The 22,133-nt window shown below is 49.6% G+C and overlaps 1 protein-coding gene across 2 annotated transcripts in view; it reads left to right on the top strand.

Moving 5' to 3' along the window:
- Positions 1–1,791: 1,791 nt before the first annotated feature.
- LOC117000070 (putative tyrosine-protein phosphatase auxilin) overlaps positions 1,792–22,133 on the top strand; it is a 47,993-nt gene continuing 27,651 nt past the window's right edge. Inside the window, exon 1 of one of the 2 annotated variants that reach the window (XM_033067427.2) lies at positions 1,792–1,879. In XM_033067427.2, the coding sequence (XP_032923318.1) occupies positions 1,858–1,879 (22 nt within the window). In that variant the 5' untranslated portion in view covers positions 1,792–1,857. Of the gene's footprint in view, positions 1,880–10,398; positions 10,505–22,133 lie in introns of those variants that run through there. The other variant, XM_033067426.2, reaches the window with a different exon arrangement.

Here is a 22,133-nt window from a genome sequence, read left to right as displayed (position 1 = left end):
ACAGAACTCCAGAATCCCAGAACTCCAGAGCCTCAGAATCCCAGAACTCCAGAGCCTCAGAATCCCAGAATCTCAGAACCCCAAAACCCCAGAATCTCAGAATCCCAGAATCCCAGAATGCCAGAACTCCAGAACCCCTGAATCCCAGAATCCCAGAATCCCAGAATGCCAGAACTCCAGAACCCCTGAATCCCAGAAGGCCAGAATCCCAGAATCCCAGAATTCCAGAATCTCAGAACCCCAAAACCCCAGAATCTCAGAATCTCAGAATCCCAGAATGCCAGAACTCCAGAACCTCAGAATCCCAGAAGGCCAGAATCCCAGAATTCCAGAATCTCAGAACCCCAAAACCCCAGAATCTCAGAATCCCAGAACCCCAGAATCTCAGAACCCCAGAATCTCAGAATCCCAGAATATCAGAACCCCAGAATCCCAGAATCCTATAATCCCATAATCCCAGAACCCCAAAACCCCACAACCCCAGAATCCCATAACCCCATAACCTCAGAACCCCAGAATCCCATAACCCCAGACTGGTTTGAGTTGGGAGGATCCTTAAAGCCCATCTCAATCCACCCCTCCTGCACATAAAGTGATTCTAATCCCCCTTTTAACTTGTCCCTGATGAAAATCCCGGGGAGTATCAGGACAGGGGGGCTCTGGGCGTGCCCTGTGCCCCGGCTCATCCACCAGGAGTGCTTGGAATTGGGAATCAACTCCCGGAGCTGCGGCGCCTCCTCCCAGTGCCACCAGTTCCCGAGCGAGCAGAGCCTCAGGGGTGATGGGGACAGTGGAAAACAAGGTGACAAACAGGGGAGGTGGCAGAGAGCCCCAGCCGGCGGGGGGATGTCGCGATTTAGGATCGCGACAATCCGCAGGTGGAGCAGGGATGTGCGGGCAGAGAAATCCGAGGAGGAAAAATATCAACATAAGATAGAATATGAACTCAGTCTGGAAACAAAAGTTGGGAGGTGAAAAAGCAGAGGAATGTGAGGCCAAATCCAGCTGGGATCAAAGCCTTGGATTGTCCCTGGTGCCATCGGGGGAGCTGCGAGGGCACAGGGGACACGTCCCCACCCTGACCTCAGCCCGGAGAGCACAAGGAAACGGCCTCGAACTGCACCGGGGGAAAATTCCTTCCCAGAAAGGGATCTCCAGCCCTGGCACAGCCGGATGAGTCCCTGGCCCTGGAGGGATTTAAAATCCTCATGGATGTGGCACTTGGGGACATGGGACAGTGCTGGCCTTGGCAGTGCTGGGAATGGCTGGACTCGATGATCTTTTCCAGCCCAAATGATTCCAAATATTTATTTCCAGCATCTCTGAAGTGTTTGTCTGCCTGGTACCCAGGGAAGTGGCCCGGGTGTGCCTGGATCAGCCCAATTCCCGGGGCTGCAAAACTCGGACGAGTCACATCCCTGCTGAGTCCATCCAGCAGTGCTCAGCATTCTCCAGGTTTAAAAAAAAATTAAAAAAAAAAATTTAAAAAAAATTTTAAAAAAAATTTTAAAAAAGAAGGGAAAAGAAAAAAAAATAAAAAGAGAGGAAAAGGGAAAAAATCATGGAAAAGAAAAAAAATCAAAGGAAAAAAATAAAGAAAAAAAAAACAACCAACCAACCAACCAAAAAAAAAAAAAAATCCCTGCTGAGGTTTGCGCTGCAGACTCCAGATCCCACTCCAGGCCACATTTTAGACGGTGTGATATGTCTGCCTCCATCCCCATCCTTCCCTGAGTCTCTGTAATCCCAAAAATAACCCGGGAGCGGCTGGCAGGCAGCAGCGGCGGCAGCGGCCCCGCCGCCCGTGCCGGGCGGAGAATCAACCAGCGGGACCCGGGCAGCCCCGGCAGCCGCAGGATGCTCGGGGCAGAGCAGCCAGGTAAGGAAAAGCTCCCGGAGCTCATGGAAAAGAGGAGAGAAAGGAGAATATTGGGGGGGTGTGTTGTTTACGGCCCGTTTGTGCTGAGTAATTGGGGATAAATTGTGCTGGCATCCCGGGATAAAGGAGATTTTTCCCTGTTTTCTGTGGTTATGTAATAGGGTTGAGGGAAGGGATGGAGCCTAAAATCTGCTCGGCAGGGCAGGGAAGGTGAGGAGCTGGGATTTGGGAATGGGCAGCTGGGCATGGAGTGCTGGATAACCCCGAGAGGGGCACGGACACCTCTTCCTGCACCCCAAAATGCTTTTGGGGCTGCCCGGGAGCTCTGCGGGTGCACTGAATGAGAGAGGACGGGGATTAAAATAATAAATAATTGTGGCTGGTCCGCGGCCGGAGCCGGAGCTCTGCGGGAGGGGGATTGGCGGAGATGGCATCCAATGCTGCCATCCAATGCTGATCCCAGCCTTTCCCTGCCAATCCAGCGGGAAGCTGACCTTCAACCCCCCCTCTCTGCTCTGCCGAGTCAAACACAGGGCTACATTCCCTTTAAAAATCCCAAAAATAAAAAGAGGTGAATGCAGACATCGCTGAGGCAGCTCCGGGCGGGCGCTCCGGGAGGGGACGGAGCTGCCGGAGCTCCCCACGGCTCCAGGTAGGTGTTTATCCCCACAATTCCCGTCTGGCTGCTGTGTTTGTGCCTGGCCTTATCGCTGCCTTGTTTTGGATACCGCCAGGGAGAGGAGGAGGAAGGAGAGGGAGGAAGAGGAGGAGGAGGAGGGTGAGGAATGTTTCGGGCAAACCCTCAGCTCTGCAAACTCTGCAGCTGGACCAGGGTCTCCATCTTCTGCCATCCCTCCAGCCGTGCATTTCTCTTAGTCATAGCCTTCCCTGAGGGGAGAGAGAGAGGAAAAAAAAATAAAAATAAACCCCATGAAAGGAGTTCGGAGCGATGCCGGCGGCACAGGCAGCGTGACAACACCGGCACCTCTAAATTTAGGTGGCACAGCCGCCCTGCTCACCATCCCGGGAACGCTCCCGGTCGGGGATGCAGCATTTTGGGGCGGCCGCAGCATTTTGGGGTGGCCACAGCCCTTAAGGAGGCTCCGGGTTTGTCCTTGAGCCGGGCTGAGCGCCGATGTTGAATTGCTGACCCAACTAATCCCGGGCGCAGCCTAATCCCGGCACCCCCGCCCTGCAGCGAGGTTTGGGGCAGGATCTGCTCCAACCCCTCCTGCCCTGCTGGGAAAAGTGCAGGGGAAAAAAAGGGTGCAGAGGGATTGGGATTTGGGATTTGGGATTTGGGATGGTTGGGGCTGTGTTTTAGCACAGTTCTGCTCAGGGGTTGGAATTCCCCTCGGGAAGGGAATTAGGATTGGCAGCACCAAAGGATGCAGCTCATCCATTGCAAACATCTGGATTTAAAGGGGTGGCTGCTCCTCTCCCAGAGTCCCAAAATCATCCAGGTGGGAAAAACCCTCTGAGAACATCGAGTGCAACCATGAATCCAGCTCTGCCAGATGTGGGGATGCTCCAGAGATGCTGGGAACCACTGGAGCTGCCCATGGGATCCCACAGCTCCCAGATTTTTGGGAACACAGCCTGGAAATTCCAGAATTCTGTGGATGTAGCAGGCAGAGATGCTGTAATTCCCATAAAAATTGGATTATAGGTGATTCTTCAGGGGTGCATAAAGCAGCTGTGGGAAACTCTCAAATTAAAATGCCATAAATAGGAGTTTATAATTCCCACAAGTTTTAGTTCCCACTAACATTTCTATGATGTTAATTTTTTAGAAGGAGTTTAGTATTTTATTACAATTTTAAATATTATTATACTAAATTAGAAACAATATTTTATGAGCTCTTACAGTCCCAAAAGTGGATGAGGCCCACAAACAACATATGGATTTCTTTCTCTTGAATAACTCTTTGTCTTCAGCACCAGAAATAATAAGGATGGGAATTGGTATCATTTAGATCCCTGAATTCAGGCTGGGAAAGAGAGAGATGGAGAAATTGGGAATGCAGGAAAAAATCAGCCAGGGAGACAGACCAGAGGCAGGATTTGCTCCAAATCCTCTGAAATGGGACTTTTGCCATGCAGGAAAATTTGATTTATCCCCTTCCCCAGACCTTGATTGGAAATAAAAAAGAAATCATCCAAAAAAACCATTTGAATTCCTTTTCCAAGTGAGAGTTTTCATGGAAAACTTTGCAGGAAGAGCGATTCTCTGCTCCTGTGAAGGGTGGGGAGCACCAGGCTCCCCCTCCCGCTCCCTCTGGGCACTCCTTCCCCACCCTGCCAGCTTTGGGAAGGTTTTTAATCCCCACAGAGCTCCAGGCTGGGAGCACAGGGTGAATTATTGCAGAGCCACGTGTTTCAGAGCTGAGTCAGCACTCTCCTGCTCCGTGTCCAAGGAGTTTTCCATGGATTTGTGTCATCCCAGGAGAGCATTCCCACCCCAGGAGAGCATTCCCAGCCCAGGCTGATGCAGGCAGTGCTTTGTTACCTGTCCTGGTGGAAAAGGACACCCAGAAGGGTGAGGGACAACCCCAGCCTGGCCCCCAAGGATGTCCCCAAGGATGTCCCCAAGGTGCTGGCTCCTGCACTGCTGGGTTTTCATCCAAAGCTGTGGAATTCTGGAATGGTTTGGGTTGGGAAGGGTTTAAAGCTCATCCAGTGCCACCTTCCAGGGACACCTGGCACTGTCCCAAGCTGCTCCAGGGGTCCAGGGGCAGCCACAGCTGCTCTGGGCACCCCTTTCCAGTTGAAATTTATTCCCACACCAAACTGTTGTCTGTCCCTTGAAGAATATCCCAAACCCCAGAGCACCACGTGGGTTAAAATCAGAATTTGGGAGAGAGCTCGAGCAGCCCTGCTGGAGGAACCCTTTGGAAATGATGATTATTTCTAAACCTGAACCCAAACTGCCTCACTCAGGGGTGATGCAGGACCTGTAAGTCCCCACAGCTGAGACAAACACAAAAACTAAAATATTTTATATCAGCCAGAATAACCAAGCTTTAATGATATCACTTTTCCTGTTAGTTTTAGGTAAAAACCTCAATTCTGGCAGAAGCTAGAGCCACATTAATGGGGTTGTGTTGTTTCTGGCCAAGTTTCCTGTGCCACCAGACCCTTCTGTATCTCCCTGCCCTGGGTCTCTCTCAAATATCCCCCCAGGCCAATCCATCCCAGTGAGGTTTGGAGTGGGAACACATCATTCCCCCTCAGGAAACCCTCACCCCATCCCCATGAAGTGAGGGGATGGCAGCTCCCAGCTGGGATTTCCCTCTTTTTTCATGGAAAAACTGATTTTCCTGAGGGGTGCATGCTCAGAGCTCCCTGAGCTGAGCATTGCCAAGGAGTTCTGTGCTGCTGGAGCCTGACCTGAGCTCAGCAGCTGCAGCTGATGCAACCCCACCACGACTCTTGGTTGTATAATTTTCCTCCCTGTTTTCCCCACCAGCCATTTCCCAGTGCAGACAACACCCAGTGCCCAGATTTTCCTCAGGGTTTAAGCACTTACCTCCCAGTGAATGGGAAATGATGAATGAACAGCAGTCAGGCCACAAAACATCTGATTTTTACCAAAATACCTGATGGTGAATGGCTGTGCAGCCTCTGATTTTCCAACGTTTTGCAGGCTGGGGACTTCCTGAGCCAGCATTTCCTATTTAATGGCCTCTTGTAGATCCACTTCCCATCCCTTTCTCCTCTTTCTTTGTGAACCATGGACATTTTTAGCAGCTCCAACAGCCCTTGGCAGGCAGCTCCTCATCTCAGCACTGCTGAGGAGCCAGGCAAATCCTTGAACACTCCAAAACTCAGTCCTGGGCTGGGATGGGTAAATTGTGGATCATCCCTGACTGCTTTTTTAACAAGGCTGGAAGGCAAGGAATAAAAGATGTGCTGACACAGCGGTGTGGGTGATGGCTGTGCTCTCACAGGGAGGAAAGGATGGGCAGAACAGACACTGAGAGGTGATTATTTGTCACCTCCTGTGTCATCCTGAGTGTCCATCCTCAGAGGAACACTCCAGCAGCCAGCCAGGCTCTGAAATTTGGGCTGGGCTTCACTGCAGCATCCTCTGCTGAAGGTTAAATCCAGTTTAACATTTAAACCTGGCTCAAACACCTCAGAACTTTTGGTTAGAGAGGAATGAGACAGGCAGGGCCAGTTTGGAACTTCCTGAATGTGGAATGGGATAAAGAAGGGGTTGGGTCATGTGCTGCCCCTCTCTCCACACAAACCATCCCAGTTTTTCCCTGGAACATCCCATCCCACCCTGGGAATGTGCTTTGCTGCCTGAGGAGCCACCACTCAGGGGCAGGCTGGGACAGCTCCTTGTTCCAGGCTGGGACACATCATTTCCTCATCCAGAGGAAGGAATGAATTTATTCCCATGAATAAATTCCCTCATCCAGAGGAAGGAATGAATTTATTCCCATGGATAAATTCCCTCATCCAAAGGAATGAATTTATTCCCATGAATAAATGCTCTTATCTAGAGGAAGGAATGAATTTATTCCCATGAATAAATTCCCTCATCCAGGCCAATCCTCACTCTTTTATCCCAGCACAAGTGTGGAAACTGCTTTGAGCTGGAGCTCCTGGCTCTGAATCCTGGGGTTCATGGATGTTCCTGTCCCTGCCCAGGGAGTGGATGGAGCTCAGGTGGGAGGGCAGGAAAGGTGATCCCTGCCCTGCAGGAGGTGTCCCTGCCCTGGGGATGAACTCTGAGCTCCCTCCAAGCCCAAACCATTCCCTGATCCTGTGATTTTGTGGCTCCACACCTGGGCTTGGCCACAACTCCATGCAGCATTCCCAGGAGAGAAACTTCCGAACAAATGTTTGGTATGAGGAGTTTTAAAGGTATTGCTGCAGGTTTTACATTCATTTTCAAGCTCTATTTGCAATTCTAGCAACCCTCCCCAGTTTAATTATGCTTCTGAAGAATTCAGGGTGTAATATTTCACCTGAGCTGCTCAGCTGACGGGAGGAGAGGTGCAGAAAATGGAATTGCACCTCAGGACAGTTGGGGCTTGATTGCAGCTGCAAAGAGAGACTTTACCCAGGAGAGGCTGCAACCCAGACAGAGAAAAACAGCCAGAGGTTGGCAAATCAATTTTTTCCAAGGTCAGGAACGGGGAGAGTTTGTATCTCTTGTGGAGCAACACAAAATCCTCCTTAGCTCATCCCTAACACCTCCCCAGCCCTCGTGGTCCCTGCCAGCCTTGCCCTCAGTCAAATCTGTCACCAGCCACTGCTCAATAAATGAGTATTTCTGAGGGGTTCATTCCCTACCTCTTCCTTTTCACTTTTGAAAGCCACAAGCAATTCAAAGTTATTTGATTTTGGTTGGTTTTTTGTTGTCATAGCATTTTTTATATTGTAGATCTCAAAAAAAAAAAAAAAAAAAACCCAGAGAAACCACGTGGCCCTGCTTTACAGGGAGAAAGAAATATTATTTTATATTATTTTTCAGCTGAACTTCCCACTGGATGAGTGCAGCTTCACCTGAATCCCACAGGATTCCTCAATCCCATCTCCTGGGGTTTGTTTGGACTTTGGGGTCGTTTCCTCCTCCCTCTGCCCCAAGATCCTCTGGAGTGGCTGCTCTGTCCCTTTGTCCCTTTTTCCAGGCTGGAGCTTCAGGCTGGGGTGGTGATTCCTCTGTGTCCCCCCAAAAGCTCAGACAAGGAAAGGAATTAATAACAGATTCGACAAGGAAGAGTAATTTTATTTTTCCCCCCCAAAAAAAAGCTGAGGCTGCTCAGCAGTGGGGGAGTGGCTGCTGGATTGAGGATCAGGAATTTTGTCTGAGCTGAGCCTCTGGAGCTGCTGGATGCAGGGGGCACAGCACAGGTGAGGGGATTTAGGCTCTGCAGGGTTTGTGTGGTGCCAGGTTCCTTCAGAGCACTCCTGGGAATGTCACAGAGCCTCCTCCTCCTGTTTGGATGTGTTTGGGCTTTACCTGAGCAAGCAAAACAAATGACAACTCATCCCCACCCCCAGAAATTTCCCATCTTTATCCCAGAGCACAGGGATTGTTTTATCCTAGAATGATTAGGAGATGTGATCCCTGATAAAGATCATGGAATCCTGGCATGGGAAGGACCTTCCAAACCATCCTGTTCCAGCTCTGTGCCACGGGCAGGGACACCTCCCACCAGCCCAGGTTGCTCAGGAAATGTGTTTATTTTTAATTTCATTAACTTGCTGCTCGTGGGTGCCAAGAGGGAGGGGCCCACCCCTGCTGGCCAGTGTTGCAATCCATGAATTGCTCCACACAGACCAAAGTATGGAGTGGGTAGAAAACACAGCCCCAACCTTGGGTTCAAGCTGTCCCTGCTGCTGTCAGGGAGCTGCTCACGCCAGGTCAGTTCATTTTTGGTTTGCTGCTTGTTAATCTGCTGGGGTTTTTCTGGGGAGATTCTGGGTCACAGATGTACCTTGTGTGCTCCATGCCATGAAGTCTCAGGGGTTACATAAACAGCAGCACATGACAAGGTATGGCTGGAGCAGATGTCTGCTGCCCCAGAGTGTTCTGCAGGAAATTCCAGCCAGGTGCCAGAGATATTGCAAGGCCTGGGTATTGCTACAGCGAATCAGAGAATCCCAGAATTATTTGGGTTGGGAGGGAATTTAAGGTTCACCCAGTGCCACCCCTTGGCATGGCAGGGACACGTCCCCCAGCCCAGGTGGCTCCAAGCCCTGTCCCTGTCCAGCCTGGCCTTGCTTGTTGATGTCATTGCTTCAGAAATTTGTTTCTAACCAAATTCTGCGCAGAGATCTTTCCTTTCTTCAAGAGATCAAAGGCATGCTAGGACTTCCTTTTGCCTTTAGATTTCCTTAAATTACAAAGAAATCCACTTAGAAGAGTTTAATAGTGCTCATTTCCTTCGGAGCATCCCTCGGTCCCTCTGTTCCATGCACAATGAAATTATGATGTACAAGCCCTGGCTGGAAACTGCATCTGAGCAAGGCACAGCTCATCACTCGTTCAGGGCCACGCTCTGGCTTCGTCCAGACTCTGTTTTCATGGGAACAGCTAAAAATAGATGGGTGACAACAGCAGAAATGGCTTTAGCAGTCGGTGGCACTGCTGGGAGCCACAGGCAGCAGTGGCACAAGCCAGGGCTTGGGATGTGGGTGCATCATCCCAGCAGGACCCAGCTGCTGGGACCCCTCTGCCTCCCCACCCACAGCAGGGCGTTGGGGCCCAGGGATGCTCCTCAGGATTTTGGGGTGAGCAGTGCTGAGCTCCCCTGGTCCTGCAGCGAGGGCCGTGCCGGCCCCAGGGCGGTGCCCTTGGGAGGAATGCAGTTTTTGTGCGGTGTCACCTGGATCTCGGTGTCACCCAGACCTCAGTGTCACCCAGACTTTAGTGTCACCCAGACCTCGGTGTCACCCGGATCTTGGTGTCACCTGGATCTCCGTGTCACCCAGACCTCGGTGTCACCCAGACCTCGGTGTCACTCGGACCTCAGTGTCACCCAGACCTCGGTGTCACCCAGACCTCGGTGTCACCTGGATCTCGGTGTCACCCAGACCTCAGTGTCACCCTGATCTCAGTGTCACCCAGACCTCGGTGTCATCCAGACTTCGGTGCCACCCGGACCTCGGTGTCACCCAGATCTCAGTGTCACCCGGACCTCGGTGTCACCCGGACCTCTGTGTCACCTGGATCTCTGTGTCACCCGGACCTCGGTGTCACCCGTATCTCCATGCCACCCGTATCTCGGTGTCACCCAGATCTCTGTGTCACCCAGATCTTGTTGTCACCCGTATCTCGGTGTCACCCGTATCTTGGTGTCACCCAGCGCTGCCACCATTCCTGGAGCTGGGCGCGCCGGGCTGAGCGGGCCCGCAGGCAGCACGCAGGGAGGGATGGCAGCCCGGAGAAGGGATGGCAGCCCGGAGAAGGGATGGCAGCCGGGAGAAGGGATGGCAGCCGGGAGAAGGGAATGCAGCCCGGAGAAGGGAATGCAGCCCGGAGAAGGGAATGCAGCCCGGAGAAGGGAATGCAGCCCGGAGAAGGGAATGCAGCCCGGAGAAGGGAATGCAGCCCGGAGAAGGGATGGCAGCCGGGAGAAGGGATGGCAGCCCGGAGAAGGGATGGCAGCCCGGAGAAGGGAACGCAGCGGCTCCAGCACTTTGGTGTCGCTGATGTCTCGCCGCTCCCCCAGCTCCCCACGCTCCTGCCGGGCACCGCGTCCTCCCCGCCCGCTTCCGGCGGCTGCGGGGGGGCGGCCACGCTGCCGGCCCGCCCTTCCCCTCCCCTCGGGGCGGCCGGAGCGCTCCGTGCCCTCCCTCCATCCATCCCTCCATCCCTCCATCCCTCCCTCACCCATCCATCCATCCCTCCCTCCATCCATCCATCCATCCATCCATCCCTCCCTCCCGCGGCCGCCGGAGCCGCTCTCCCTCCCGGCTCGCCCATGAGCCTGCTCGGGAGCTACCGGAAAAAGCCGGGCAGTGACGGCTATGAATCCTTGCAGCTCGTGGACAGCGGCGCTGAGCGCGGCGGGGCGGGCGCGGGGCCGGCCCGCAGCCCCGGGCGGCAGCAGCAGCAGCAGCAGCCGCAGCCCCGAGCCGACGGCAGCACCATGGACAGCTCAGGTACGGCTGGCGAGCGAGCGGGAGGGCTCGGTAGCCACGGGGAGAAGCGCGGCCCTTTGTCCGGGAGCGCTGGGATGGAGGGGAGGCAGCGCCGCAGAGTCCTCGCTCCGTGCGTGGAGCGCTCTGGGATCTTCGCTCCCTGCGATGGAATGAATTGTCAGAATTGTCCTGAGGTTTTTTTTCTTTATTTTTTGTTGTTGTTGTTTTTCACCCCACCCTCCCCTCTCCTCTAAAAGGCACTCATCAAAGTGAGTTGGATTAATTCTGGATGATGCGCTGCGTGCACCATTTTTTTTTTTAATCAGGGAGTAAGGGAGCAGATGGTCTTTATGGCTGTAATGGGATAGAGAGCTCTTCACCTCGAAAGGTTCAAATTTGCCTGGATAACCAGGGATGGAGCGTGGCCATGCTGTGAAGGGACCCCTCTGGTGCTGGATCCTTACCTGTGCCCATCTCCACAGCCTTTGCAGGGAACTTCTGGAGCTCAGGCTGGTGCAGGAAACACCCTGGCTCTTTGGGAGGGACCACGTTCGTGTCCAGGGTTCTGTCCTGCAGCACAGAATCACAGAATCATGGAATGGTTTGGTTGGAAAGGACCTTAAAGCTCATCCCATTCCAAACCTCTGCCGTGGCAGGGACACCTCCCACTACCCCAGGCTGCTGCAACCTGGCCTTGGACACCTCAGCTTCTCTGTGCCAGGGCCTCCTCACCTCCCAGGGAACAATTCCTTCTGCAAACCTGACCTCAATTTCCCCTCTTTCAGTGTGAACCCTTTACTCCATCACTGTAATTCCCAAAAAAAACCACCTGCACTGCTCCATGAAAGGCAGGGCTGGGCCAGAGCCCACAGGCACTTCAGACACAGCATCTTTGTTTAACCTGCTAACCTCTTTTTGAGGGAAAAAAAAAAACCCTTAATGGGCCATGGATGGGCTTGGGCAGGGAGAGCCTTATCCTTGATTGTTTTTCCCCTCATTTTCTCTAACAAGAGTCATAAAATCCTGGAATAGTTTGGGTTGGAGGGACTTTAAATCTCATCCAGTGCCATGGGCAGGGACACCTCCCACTGTCCCAGGTTGCTCCAGCCCTGTCCAACCCCCCTGAACACTTTCAGTCATATTTTCCTCTCCCCACTTTGCCATCTGAATTTGCTTCCAAGTCTTCTTTTAAACTGGTGTTTGTTTTTCTATAACTTTGGGTTTTTTATTTTTACTTCCAAACTTCAGAAACATCTCTGAATTTGCTGCTCCAACATCTCTGCTGCAATTGCTCATAATCACAGGCTGTGCCAGCAGCTCCTTACTCACAGTGGGCTGCTGTGTTAGAGTGATTTGGGCTCTCCCAGCTGCTGGGATGGTGAGATGCTGCAGGCAGGCTAATGTCTATCATCAAGGCCATTATCTGGATGAATTTCCTGGAGGGGCAGGAGCTGTGGTGGGAGGGGGTGCTGGCACCCAGGCAGGTGTGAGCACGTGCTGGGGCTCCTCTCCAGCCTCATCTGGGCTGTGATTTCACTGCAGCTCAATTTGGTTTTCTGGTTTTGCTGAGCAAAATAAAAAAAAAACCAAACCTGCACATGGACAGCCAGACAATGCCTTTATTTACAGGTTTTCTGCAATATTCAGCCATTTCCACTCTGCAGCTCCTCTGATTCTAGCCCAGAGCATTAAATTGTATTAATGGCCTCTACATTTTCCAGGAGGTTCTTCCCAAACACATGGGCTGGATCAAGGGCTGGCTCTGGGATTTGGGAGCTGATTTTTAAGGGATCTGTCTCAGCCAGAGTTTTCTTCTTTCAGTTCACTGCCTCAATTTTACAGGTGCTCTGAACAACACAGCTGGCACTTGAGCAGCAAAAAACCTCAGGCCTTAATGTGGCCCTAGAATTCTATTTACAGGAGATATATTTTAAAATAACCTCTTTATTCAATAAGGACTGTTTGGTGGTTGCTCCAAAACAAAAATTTAAAAAATTTCTGTGTTGAGTGTGACGCTCTGTTCCAAACCTGAACTCCACATTTATATCTCTTGTTCATCTGAGCACTTCAGTCTGATAAATTCCTAATTTCTCCCAGCTCACTGCAAAGCCATTTTTCTTTGCCAACTAGGAAATTACAACAGCTTAAAGAACCAAATCCAGCCCTGAGGTGTGCTTGTGATTCCGAGTGATTTGGTAATTGCAGTTGCTCCTGAATTGGGGGACGTGATTTATCTTTCATGCAGGCTGCAGATGGATAACTGGGGACAAGGATTAGGGAGCAGTGGAAGGCACAGACAGGAAAACAAGGTGTTTGGGATTTTGGCTGAATAGGAGCAAGGAGAAAACCACCACCCACCTTCTGTGCTTTTTTTTTTTTTTAATAGAGAAAATATTCATATTATAAATATTTCAGACTCCTCCCAATGATGCCAAAGTTGAAACTCCCAAAGTGGGAAGTGGTTGGGAATAATTCAGTTGGGAAAAGAGATCTGAATTCCTCAGGAAGGAGAAGGGTGGGGTGAAATCCATCTCAGGGAAGAGAATGTGCTGCTGGGTTTTGGTGGGACAGGGAATCTCTTGTCTGTGAAATTCAGGGTCAGAGCCTGAAGGTGAAATCCTTGAGCTGCCCTGGCCATATCCAAGCTCGTTGCACCTTCCCTGTTTGTATTTTAATTTTTTCCCTGGTTTTAAATGATGATTTCCTGTGGGGCAGAGCAGCTGAGGAATGGAACAGTCTGGATGGACAACCCAGTGTCACCAGAGATGGGGACACTGGGCACTGGTTTGTCTGTCTGGCAGGGTGATTGTGGGGAGCTGAACTGAGAATCATGAAATCTTTAATGCTGGGAAAATCCTCCCAGGATATCAAGTCCAGCCATGCCACCCATGTCCCCAAGTGCCACATCCACAGGGCTTTCAATCCCTGCAGGGGTGGGGACTCCACTGCTCTGGGCAGCTGTGCCAGGGTTGGACAACTCTTTTTTATGAAGAAATTTTCTCAAATATCCAACCTGTCCCTGCCCTGCCCACCCTGAGCTGTTCCCTCTGCTCCTGTCCCTGCTCCCAGATCCCAAATCCCCCCGGTGTCCCCTCCTGGCAGGGACTTGTGCAGAGCCAGAAATTCCCCCTGAGCCTCCTTTTCTCCAGGCTGAGCCCCCCCAGCTCCCTCAGGGATTCTCCAGCCCCTTCCCAATCCCCTCAGGGATTCTCCAGCCCCTTCCCAGCTCCCTCAGGGATTCTCCAGCCCCTTCCCAGCTCCCTCAGGGATTCTCCAGCCCCTTCCCAACTCCCTGAGCTGCTCCAAACCCTTCCCCAGCTCCATTCTTTCCCTGACCATGCCCCAGCCCCTCAATGTCCTTGTCCTGAGGAGCCCAAAGCTGTCCCCAGCACTGGGGGACAGGGACAGGCACTGTCCTGCTCCTGCTGCCACATCTCTGTGCAGGTAAATTGGAAACTTCACTTCCAGTCAAGTTCAGAAGCTGAACAATCAAACTTTTCTTTCTCCTCATGTTGGATTTCCTCTGCACCTGGGCTTAGGGAAATGCCCTTTGCTGTGTGGGATGTTTGTGTGGGGGTTACCAGTGAGCAGTTCCACGTTTGTGGATTTGTGCTGAAGGGAAAGCACTGCCAGGTCTGGGATAAATTGCTGCTGGTTTCAGTGATGGGGCTGTGTTTGCCATCACCAACTCCCATGAGCTGAGGGCTCCTGTCTGGTTTTTCTATTCATTTCCTTAGACTAATGCACAGTATTAGATCTTCAAGCATCCTCTCTCCATGCAGATTTGCAGCCTCATAAACACCTTCTTGCAAGGAAAGAATCAGTGCTTGCAGCTTTGCTCAAACTCCCAAGTGCTTCTGTTAATGGCTTGATATTTTTTTTGGACTGGTGTTGCTCAGTGTGGTGAGAAAAGAGAGAAAAAAGCAAAATCCAGGAGCCAGAAGCACAAGGTTGCTGCTGGAAGGCAGAAAATCCTCATGGATGGCACAGAGGGGCTCCAAGGGGGTCTCTGAGTCCTGAAAGAATCCTGGAATGGTTTGGGTTGGAAGGACCTTAAACCCCATCCTGTGCCACCCCTGCCATGGCAGGGACACTTCCACTGTCCCAGGGTGCTCCAGACTGGCCTTGGGCACTGCCAGGGATCCAGGAACAGCCACAGCAAATCTGGGAATTCCATCCCAGCGCCTTCCACCCTCCCAGGGAACAATTCCTGCCCAAAATCCCACCCAGCCCTGCCCTCTGGGAATCCATTCCCAGTGTCCTGTCCCTCCATCCTTGTCCCCAGTCCCTCTGCAGCTCTCCTGGATCCCTTCAGGCCCTGCCAGGGGCTCTGAGCTCTCCCTGGATCCTTCTCCTCTCCAGGTGTCCCCCCCAGCTCTCCCAGCTCTGTGGATTCCTCTGGACCATCCCAAGCTCAGGGATGGGAGATTTGTGTCCTGGGGAATTCTGTGGGATGATTCAGGATCCCAGCACACATCCAGGGAATCTCTGTGCTCCTGGGGAATTCTGTGGGATGATTCAGGATCCCAGCACACATCCAGGGAATCTCTGTGCTCCTGGGGAATTCTGGGGGATGATTCAGGGTCCCAGCACACATCCAGGGAATCTCTGTGCTCCTGGGGAATTCTGTGGGATGATTCAGGATCCCAGCACACATCCAGGGAATCTCTGTGCTCCTGGGGAATTCTGGGGGATGATTCAGGGTCCCAGCACACATCCAGGGAATCTCTGTGCTCCTGGGGAATTCTGTGGGATGATTCAGGATCCCAGCACACATCCAGGGAATCTCTGTGCTCCTGTTAACCAGCTCCTCCTCCTGCTGGGCTTGGGATGGAGGTTTGGAAATGCTGCAAAGAGAGACCTGAGCTGGACCTCCCAGGACACAAAACATCCCAAGTTCCAAACCCAGATTCCCAGAAGAGCATCCAGGCAGAGCTGCTTCTGTCTCCTCCTTTTGAAGTTGCTGCAAGTGCTCACAAGATGAGAAGCAGGCAGTGAAGAAACCAATTTATTTGGGTTTTTGCTGTGGCATTCAATTCTGCTTTCTTAGCAGCTGGCTGAGCATTGAAAGTAGAAGTTCTAGCAAATAAAATGCAAAAGTAACAGCAAGGATAATTGTCATAAAAGGAAAAAAAATCCCTTTCTGTGCTATTCTGTGGTGTTTATAATCTAGATAAGAGAGAAAAGAATTTTTCAACAGTTGGGGCATGGACTTTGTGCTCTGTGCTTGCTCAGGCAGAGTAACCACGAAAAAAGGCACCCAAAAGAAACTTCAAGTGGTGAAATTGAGATTTCTTGGGCTGTTTTACACTTGCAAACATCACATCTTGTGCTCTGGCGATTCCTTTTCACTGAGTCAGAAGAGAGACATCTCCATGTCACTGGTAGGGGGACAAAGGCTGGCCTGACAATGCTGTCTTGTTTTCTAACAGGGAGCTTGGCTTTAATGACTCCTTTGTTTGCTGGGTGTGTTTTGGACCCATGAATGGTTTGGTGTTGGCAGAGATCTTGTCTTTTTTTAGTTGTTTTGACAGGGAGGAGAAGCAGAGAGAATGTCCATCAACTTCAAAGCCACATTTCCTGCTCCTGCTGGTGGCTCAGCTTGTAGGATGGGATTTGGGAGGGGGAGTTTGTAACAAATTAAACAAATTCAACAAATTTGTAACAAATTAAACAAATTAAATGAGTGGTAATTCCCCCCTCCCCTGTCAACATTCTGCTAAAAAACAGAATTTCCCCTCTCTGTGGAAATCCTCCACATTTTTGATGCAAGGTGCATTGCTCAGTTTCCATTTCTCAAGCAAGAGCAGAAATATCTTAATTCTTCAGCTTTCCATGAATTTAGCAGCCTCAAAAGAACCTTTGGATAAAAAGGCCTGGGTTTGTGCCTTGTTACTTCTGGAATTTTATCCCAGCAAAGCACAAAAAGAGGTTCTTGAACTTCCCTACCCCAAATTTTGCTGCCAGGGGAGGTCAGGGACCCAAGAGAAGCACAGAATTATGGAATTGCTCAGCTTGGAAAAGCTCTCTCAGACCTTGCAGTCCAACATTCCTCATGTCCCCAAGTGCCACATCCACGTGGCTTTTCAGTCCTTCCAGGGATGTCTCCTGCCAGGGCTGGGCAACACTTTTAGGGAGAAATTTTCCCAATATCCAGCCTAAACCCTCCCTTTTTTTGAGGCATTTCCCATCTCTTCCAGGCAAAAAAATTCCAGTGAATTGCTGGAAAGCTGCAGAAGAAAAAAAAAAAGAAAAACAAACCTCAGAAGCAACAACTCCCTGCTCAGCTGAATAAATTATTGAAGATATTTTGATGCTGGGGATGTCTCTGTGCCTCATGATTGTCTGCTTAGGAGAGAAATATTCTGGCTTTCCCCTTTGGATGAGGGCCAGGGAAAGGGAGAATATCCTGAATATCCCAGAGGGAAGGGATAGATGGGATTTTGGGAAGGAATTATTTCCAGGAGAGGCCCTGGAACAGAATTCCCAGAGGAGCTGTGGCTGTTCCTGGAACTCTGGGAGTGTCCAAGGATGGGGCTTGGAGCAGCCTGGAAATGTCAGATGAGTGAAACCTGGGCTTGGAGGGGTCTCAGAAATGATTTTATCAAATTTTCTGCTGCTCTGGTCCTGCAGGGCTGCTCTGCACATTCTGCTGCTCATTTTTATGGGATAACACTTGGAGGTGTCTGTGCTCAGCCTCCCAGGGAACCTGACTCTGCCAGGAATCTGGGACAGTGGAGGAGGAGGAGGGGACAGATGGGGCTGGTAGCAAACAATTAGGTAAAAAACAATCAGAGTTTGGGGTCTGTGAGAGTCTGAGGAGCTCCCCCAGTAATTTCTGTGAATGCCCCTTTATCACTGCTTTAGCTGTCTCTGCTGGGGGTGATTTCTCTCCCAAATCATCATTAAAAATTTGATGGAATTCTGGCACTTGGGCTGTGTCTCATCCCAGACAGGATGCCAGTGCCTGTAGCAGCATCAATGCTTCAGTCTTGGCTTAAATGTGGCAAAGCTCAGCTGTCCAGATGAAAAATGTGCTGGAAGGAAGGTTTGGGTTCCAGGATGGGATTTTGTGCCCTTAAAACTTAATTAGAAGCAGAGAATGGGATGATTTGGGTTGGAGGGATTCTAAAGCCCATTTCAGCATCCCAGGCTGCTCCAAGCCCTCAGATTATTGATGATCCCTGGGGGCAGAGATTTGCTGTCAGGAGCACAGGGAGGGTGAAATCCCTCTTTATAACCCTGAGAGAGATGGGATGTGGGAATGCTGGGGGTACCCAGGGCTGTGAATGCTCTGCCTGGGTAGAGCACCCAACACCCCATCCATGGCCAACCCTTCCAAGGGAGAGCAAAGGGCTAAAAATGTTCCTAAAATCATGAGAATTATACAAATTATTTATTATAACAAATTCAGGGGGTGCAAAGAAAGGTTGGGAAAGGGAACCAGGCCTGAGAACGAATGTTGGGCCTTGTGTTTATTGGATCAGGTGAAACTGCACCTGTGGAATCATCATGTGATAAATAATGGGATTGGTAAATGTAATAATTGTTTGGCAATTGAATATATTATTGTTTAATGGTGACAAGAACCATGAGAAAGGATGTTTGGGGAGCTGATGGGAATCACAGCAATCCCTGCTTGGATCAGATCAGTGTGTACAACAGAACAATGTGGGTTTAATAATTATTCTATAGTTCATAACAAAAGGGAATAAACAGCTGTCCCTCTGGAACCCATGCTGGGTCAGATTTGGGTTTGTGCCCTGATCCCAGAGCTCTGCAGTGAATCCCCTGCACACACTCACCCTGGGATTTTCTGTTTCTAACACAAGGGTGCTCCAAGACTGTTGTTGCAGGAATTTCTGCTCCAGGGCTGCTCCTCCTCCCCTCCAGACATTCCAAGTGTGAAAAACTCCTTTTATTGTCTTGGTAAAACTTAAAAAGTTTAATAAAAAGATATTAGGAGATACAGATAAAGGGTTAAAATGCTTGGGAGTTTGGTAAGCTGTTAAGAGCACATGGTTGCTTTGGGAATCCTTTTTTAAAATTTGTTTTATAATACATTAAGTTGTTGTATACTTATGTTTTATGCATAGTTTAACCAGTTTAATTTTTTTTGAGAACTATTTAGCATGGTTACTTTTTGGGTTTGTTTTTTTAGAGCATGTGTGTTTTTTGGTGTGTGGTTTTAATTATTTAAAATTATTTTTTAATTTGGGTAGTGGCCTTTTGCTGTTGGTGAGTGTTGATAATTGTTGTGTTAGTTGTAGGGTTTTTATTACACATTTAGGGGTTGCTATTTTAATTAAGTGGATAGTTTAAACATACTATTTTTAAAAAATTTTTAAAAATTTTGCTATTAGAAAAAACTTTATAGAAAAGCTATTTGAACATTATACACCCAGCATTTATTTTAAATAGCTGCAAAAAGCCACCAATAAGTCATGCACTATAACCCAGGGATCAGAGGGATCCTGGGCTGGAGCAGCCTGGTGGGAAAGCACGTCCCACATGAGCTGGGTGTGGGAGGAACGTGAGCTGAGCTGCTCTGCTGCTGCTGGGGGGGATAGCCACAAAAAACAGCTTTTTTTTTTTTTTTTTTTTTTTTTTTTGCTGAGTGTTCTTTCAAAACAATCCAGGCTTTGTTGGTGAAGCCACAACAACAACAGCACGGCAACTTTGAAAGGGCCATTTCTGCCCAGGCAGCCTCCACCTTTATCTTAGGGGGTAAAACAAGCAAAATTCCCCTCAAAAAATACTTTGTGGGGAGGAAAAAGCAGATAGAACCATCTAGAAATGGGGAATTTGGGACACAAACACAGGAACAAACAGATTTTTCCCATTGTAGTGCCATTGGAAGAGAATTCAGAGTGGATTTAATACTCCCTTTTTATTTTTTTTTTTGGGAAGGTGGGACATGAAGTTTTAATGTTTTTCTGCATGGAATGAGATGATCTTTCAGAACCCAAACTATTCTGAAATTCCATGAAGAGGAACAGGGAATATTTAGATCCTTCCTCACTCCACCCCTAACAAAAGCACAGGCAGCAGCTCCCTGAGCACAAAAAGCTTCCACCTTTATCTTAGGGGGTAAAACAAGTAAAACCCTCTTATTTTCCCCCAAAAAATACTTTGTGGGGAGGAAAAAGCAGATAGAACCATCTAGAAATGGGGAATTTGGGACACAAACACAGCAACGTTTTTTTGCATTGTAGTACCATTGGAAGAGAGTTCAGAGGGGATTTAATACTCCCATTTATTTTTTTTTTTTTTTGGGAAGATGGAACATGAAGTTTTAATGTTTTTCTGTATGGAATGAGATTATGTTTCAGATCCCCAACCATTCAGTGATTCCATGAAGAGGAACAGGGAATATTTAGATCCTTCCTCACTCCACCCCTAACAAAAGCACAGGCAGCAGCTCCCTGAACACAAAAAAAACCCCCAAAAAATTCTCATTTGACACTGAAGATGCTGTTACACAAAATCTGGGCAGGCTGAGGGAAACCTGCCTCCTTTGCTACGGTTTCATGTGTGTTTTTGTCTGCCCTTTCCCTCCTGCTGAGCAGCCTGGCAGAGGCAGCACTTCTCTGCTGAGCCTCAATTTTCAGCCTCTTCCTTTCACCTCCCCTCTCTCCGGCTCAGAGTTGCTTCATCAGCATAAAACCCCAGACTGACAGAGCCTAAAACGCCTTTTAAATGTCAGCTGCTTTCCCTGGGCTCTCTGCAGGGCTGGGATCCAGGCTCTGTGCTGGGGAGGGTTTGTGGCTGCTCAGGGACGTCCCCAAGGGAAGATTTTGCAGGGAAAATTCCAAATCTGGAATTGCTCCCTGGGAACACCTCCCTCAGCTGCTGGCAGGGTGTGACCCTCTGGTGCTGAAGTGTCCCCATCACTGGAGGTCACAGCTGTTCCATTCACCCATTTCTGCCTCCAAACCCCCAGGTTTAAAGCAGGACTGGTTTTAATGTTTTGTTTTTGAGAATAAGCACAAACTCTGCTGGTGGCACTGCAGGGGACAGTGGGAGGGAGGCTTTCCCTTCAGCATTTGGGTTTTTTTCCCCTTTCCCTGTGGAAGAATGAGTTTCCTGGCCTGGCTAATCCAGCCATTGATGGTTTTGCCACCTCCTGTACTGAGCACCGAGCTGCCCTGGATCATTGTTCCCTTCCAGAAGTTCTGCACATCCTTCTCCTGATCCTCTATCAAATTAGCACTTCAGGGTTTAATTAAGATTTCCACACTGTTCATCACCAGGCTGGTGCTGAAATGTCAGTGCTGAGGGTGGCCCATGGCAGGAACGCTCCTGCCTGCCCTGTTTCACTTTTGGAAGGAGGTGCAGCAGGTTGTGGCTGTATTTGGAATTTCCTTATCACTCTCTACAGCTTCCTGAAGGTGGTTTTAGTCAGGTGGGGCTTGGTCTCTCCCAGGTAACAACTGACAGAACCAGAGGACAAAGCCTTGAGCTGTGCCAAGGAAATTTGGGTTATTATATTTGGGTTATTAATTTGGGATCCTGGGATTCTGTGATTCTGGGATCCTGGGATTCTGTGATTTGGGATCCTGTGATCCTGTGATTCTGGGATTCTGGGATCCTGGGATTCTGGGGTCCTGTGATCCTGTGATTCTGGGATTCTGGGATTCTGTGATCCTGTGATTCTGGGATCCTGGGATTCTGGGATCCTGGGATTCTGTGATCCTGGGATTCTGGGATCCTGTGATTCTGGGATTCTGTGATCCTGTCATTCTGGGATCCTGGACTTCTATGATTCTGTGATCCTATCATTCTGGAATTCTGGGATTTTGTGATTCTGTCATTCTAGGATCCTGTGATTCTGGGATCCTGTGATTTTTGGATTCTGTCATTCTGGGATTTTGTCATTCTGTGATTCTCTGATTCCGTGATTCTCTGATTCTCTGATTCTGTCATTCTGTCATTCTGGGATCAATGACTGCTGGAGGTTTATTCTGAGCACAGAATGGTCCAACCTGGCCTTGGACACTGCCAGGGATCCAGAGGTAGCCACAACTTCTCTGGGAATTCTATTCCAGGGCCTCCCCACTCTCCCAGGGAACAATTCCTTCCCAAAATCCCATCCATCCCTGCCCTCTGGCAGGGGAAACCATTTCTTCCTCATCCATCCTTTCTGATTCTCTGCTTTAGGGACACAGGAAACTTGGAATTGATTCCTGCTGCTTCTCTTAGAAACAGTGAAAATCTTCTTCTGTTTCTCCTCTTATTTCCACTTCTTAAAGATTTCTGAAGAATTTAAGTTTTTCATACTCTCAGAGCCCTTCTGTTGCTCTCCTCCAGCATCTCCAGCTGTAAGAATTTGCCCAGTGCTGTTGAACCTCTGATCTTTTGTCCCCTTTTCTCTGTTCCAAGCTACCACTTTTCTGTCTCCTTTAAAAGCTGACCTGCAGAATGAAAAGTCCCTTCTGAACATCTCCTCCTTCCACCCCTGGCTCTTCCAGCACAGAATAACATGAAAACAAACTTTTGGAGGGGAGATCAAACACTGATTCCATGCTTGGAAACCAAGAAGCTTCTTTGATTTTTTTTCCTTTCTTTTTTTTTTTTTTTAATTTATTTATTTTTAAAAATCATACTCACAGGAAGTTTGGCAAAAGAAATATTCCTTGTGCCTCGAGGA

The sequence above is a fragment of the Catharus ustulatus genome, chromosome 9 (assembly GCF_009819885.2).
Source record: "Catharus ustulatus isolate bCatUst1 chromosome 9, bCatUst1.pri.v2, whole genome shotgun sequence".
NCBI classification, from domain to species: domain Eukaryota; kingdom Metazoa; phylum Chordata; class Aves; order Passeriformes; family Turdidae; genus Catharus; species Catharus ustulatus.
This window is presented reverse-complemented; position numbering and strand designations above follow the sequence as displayed.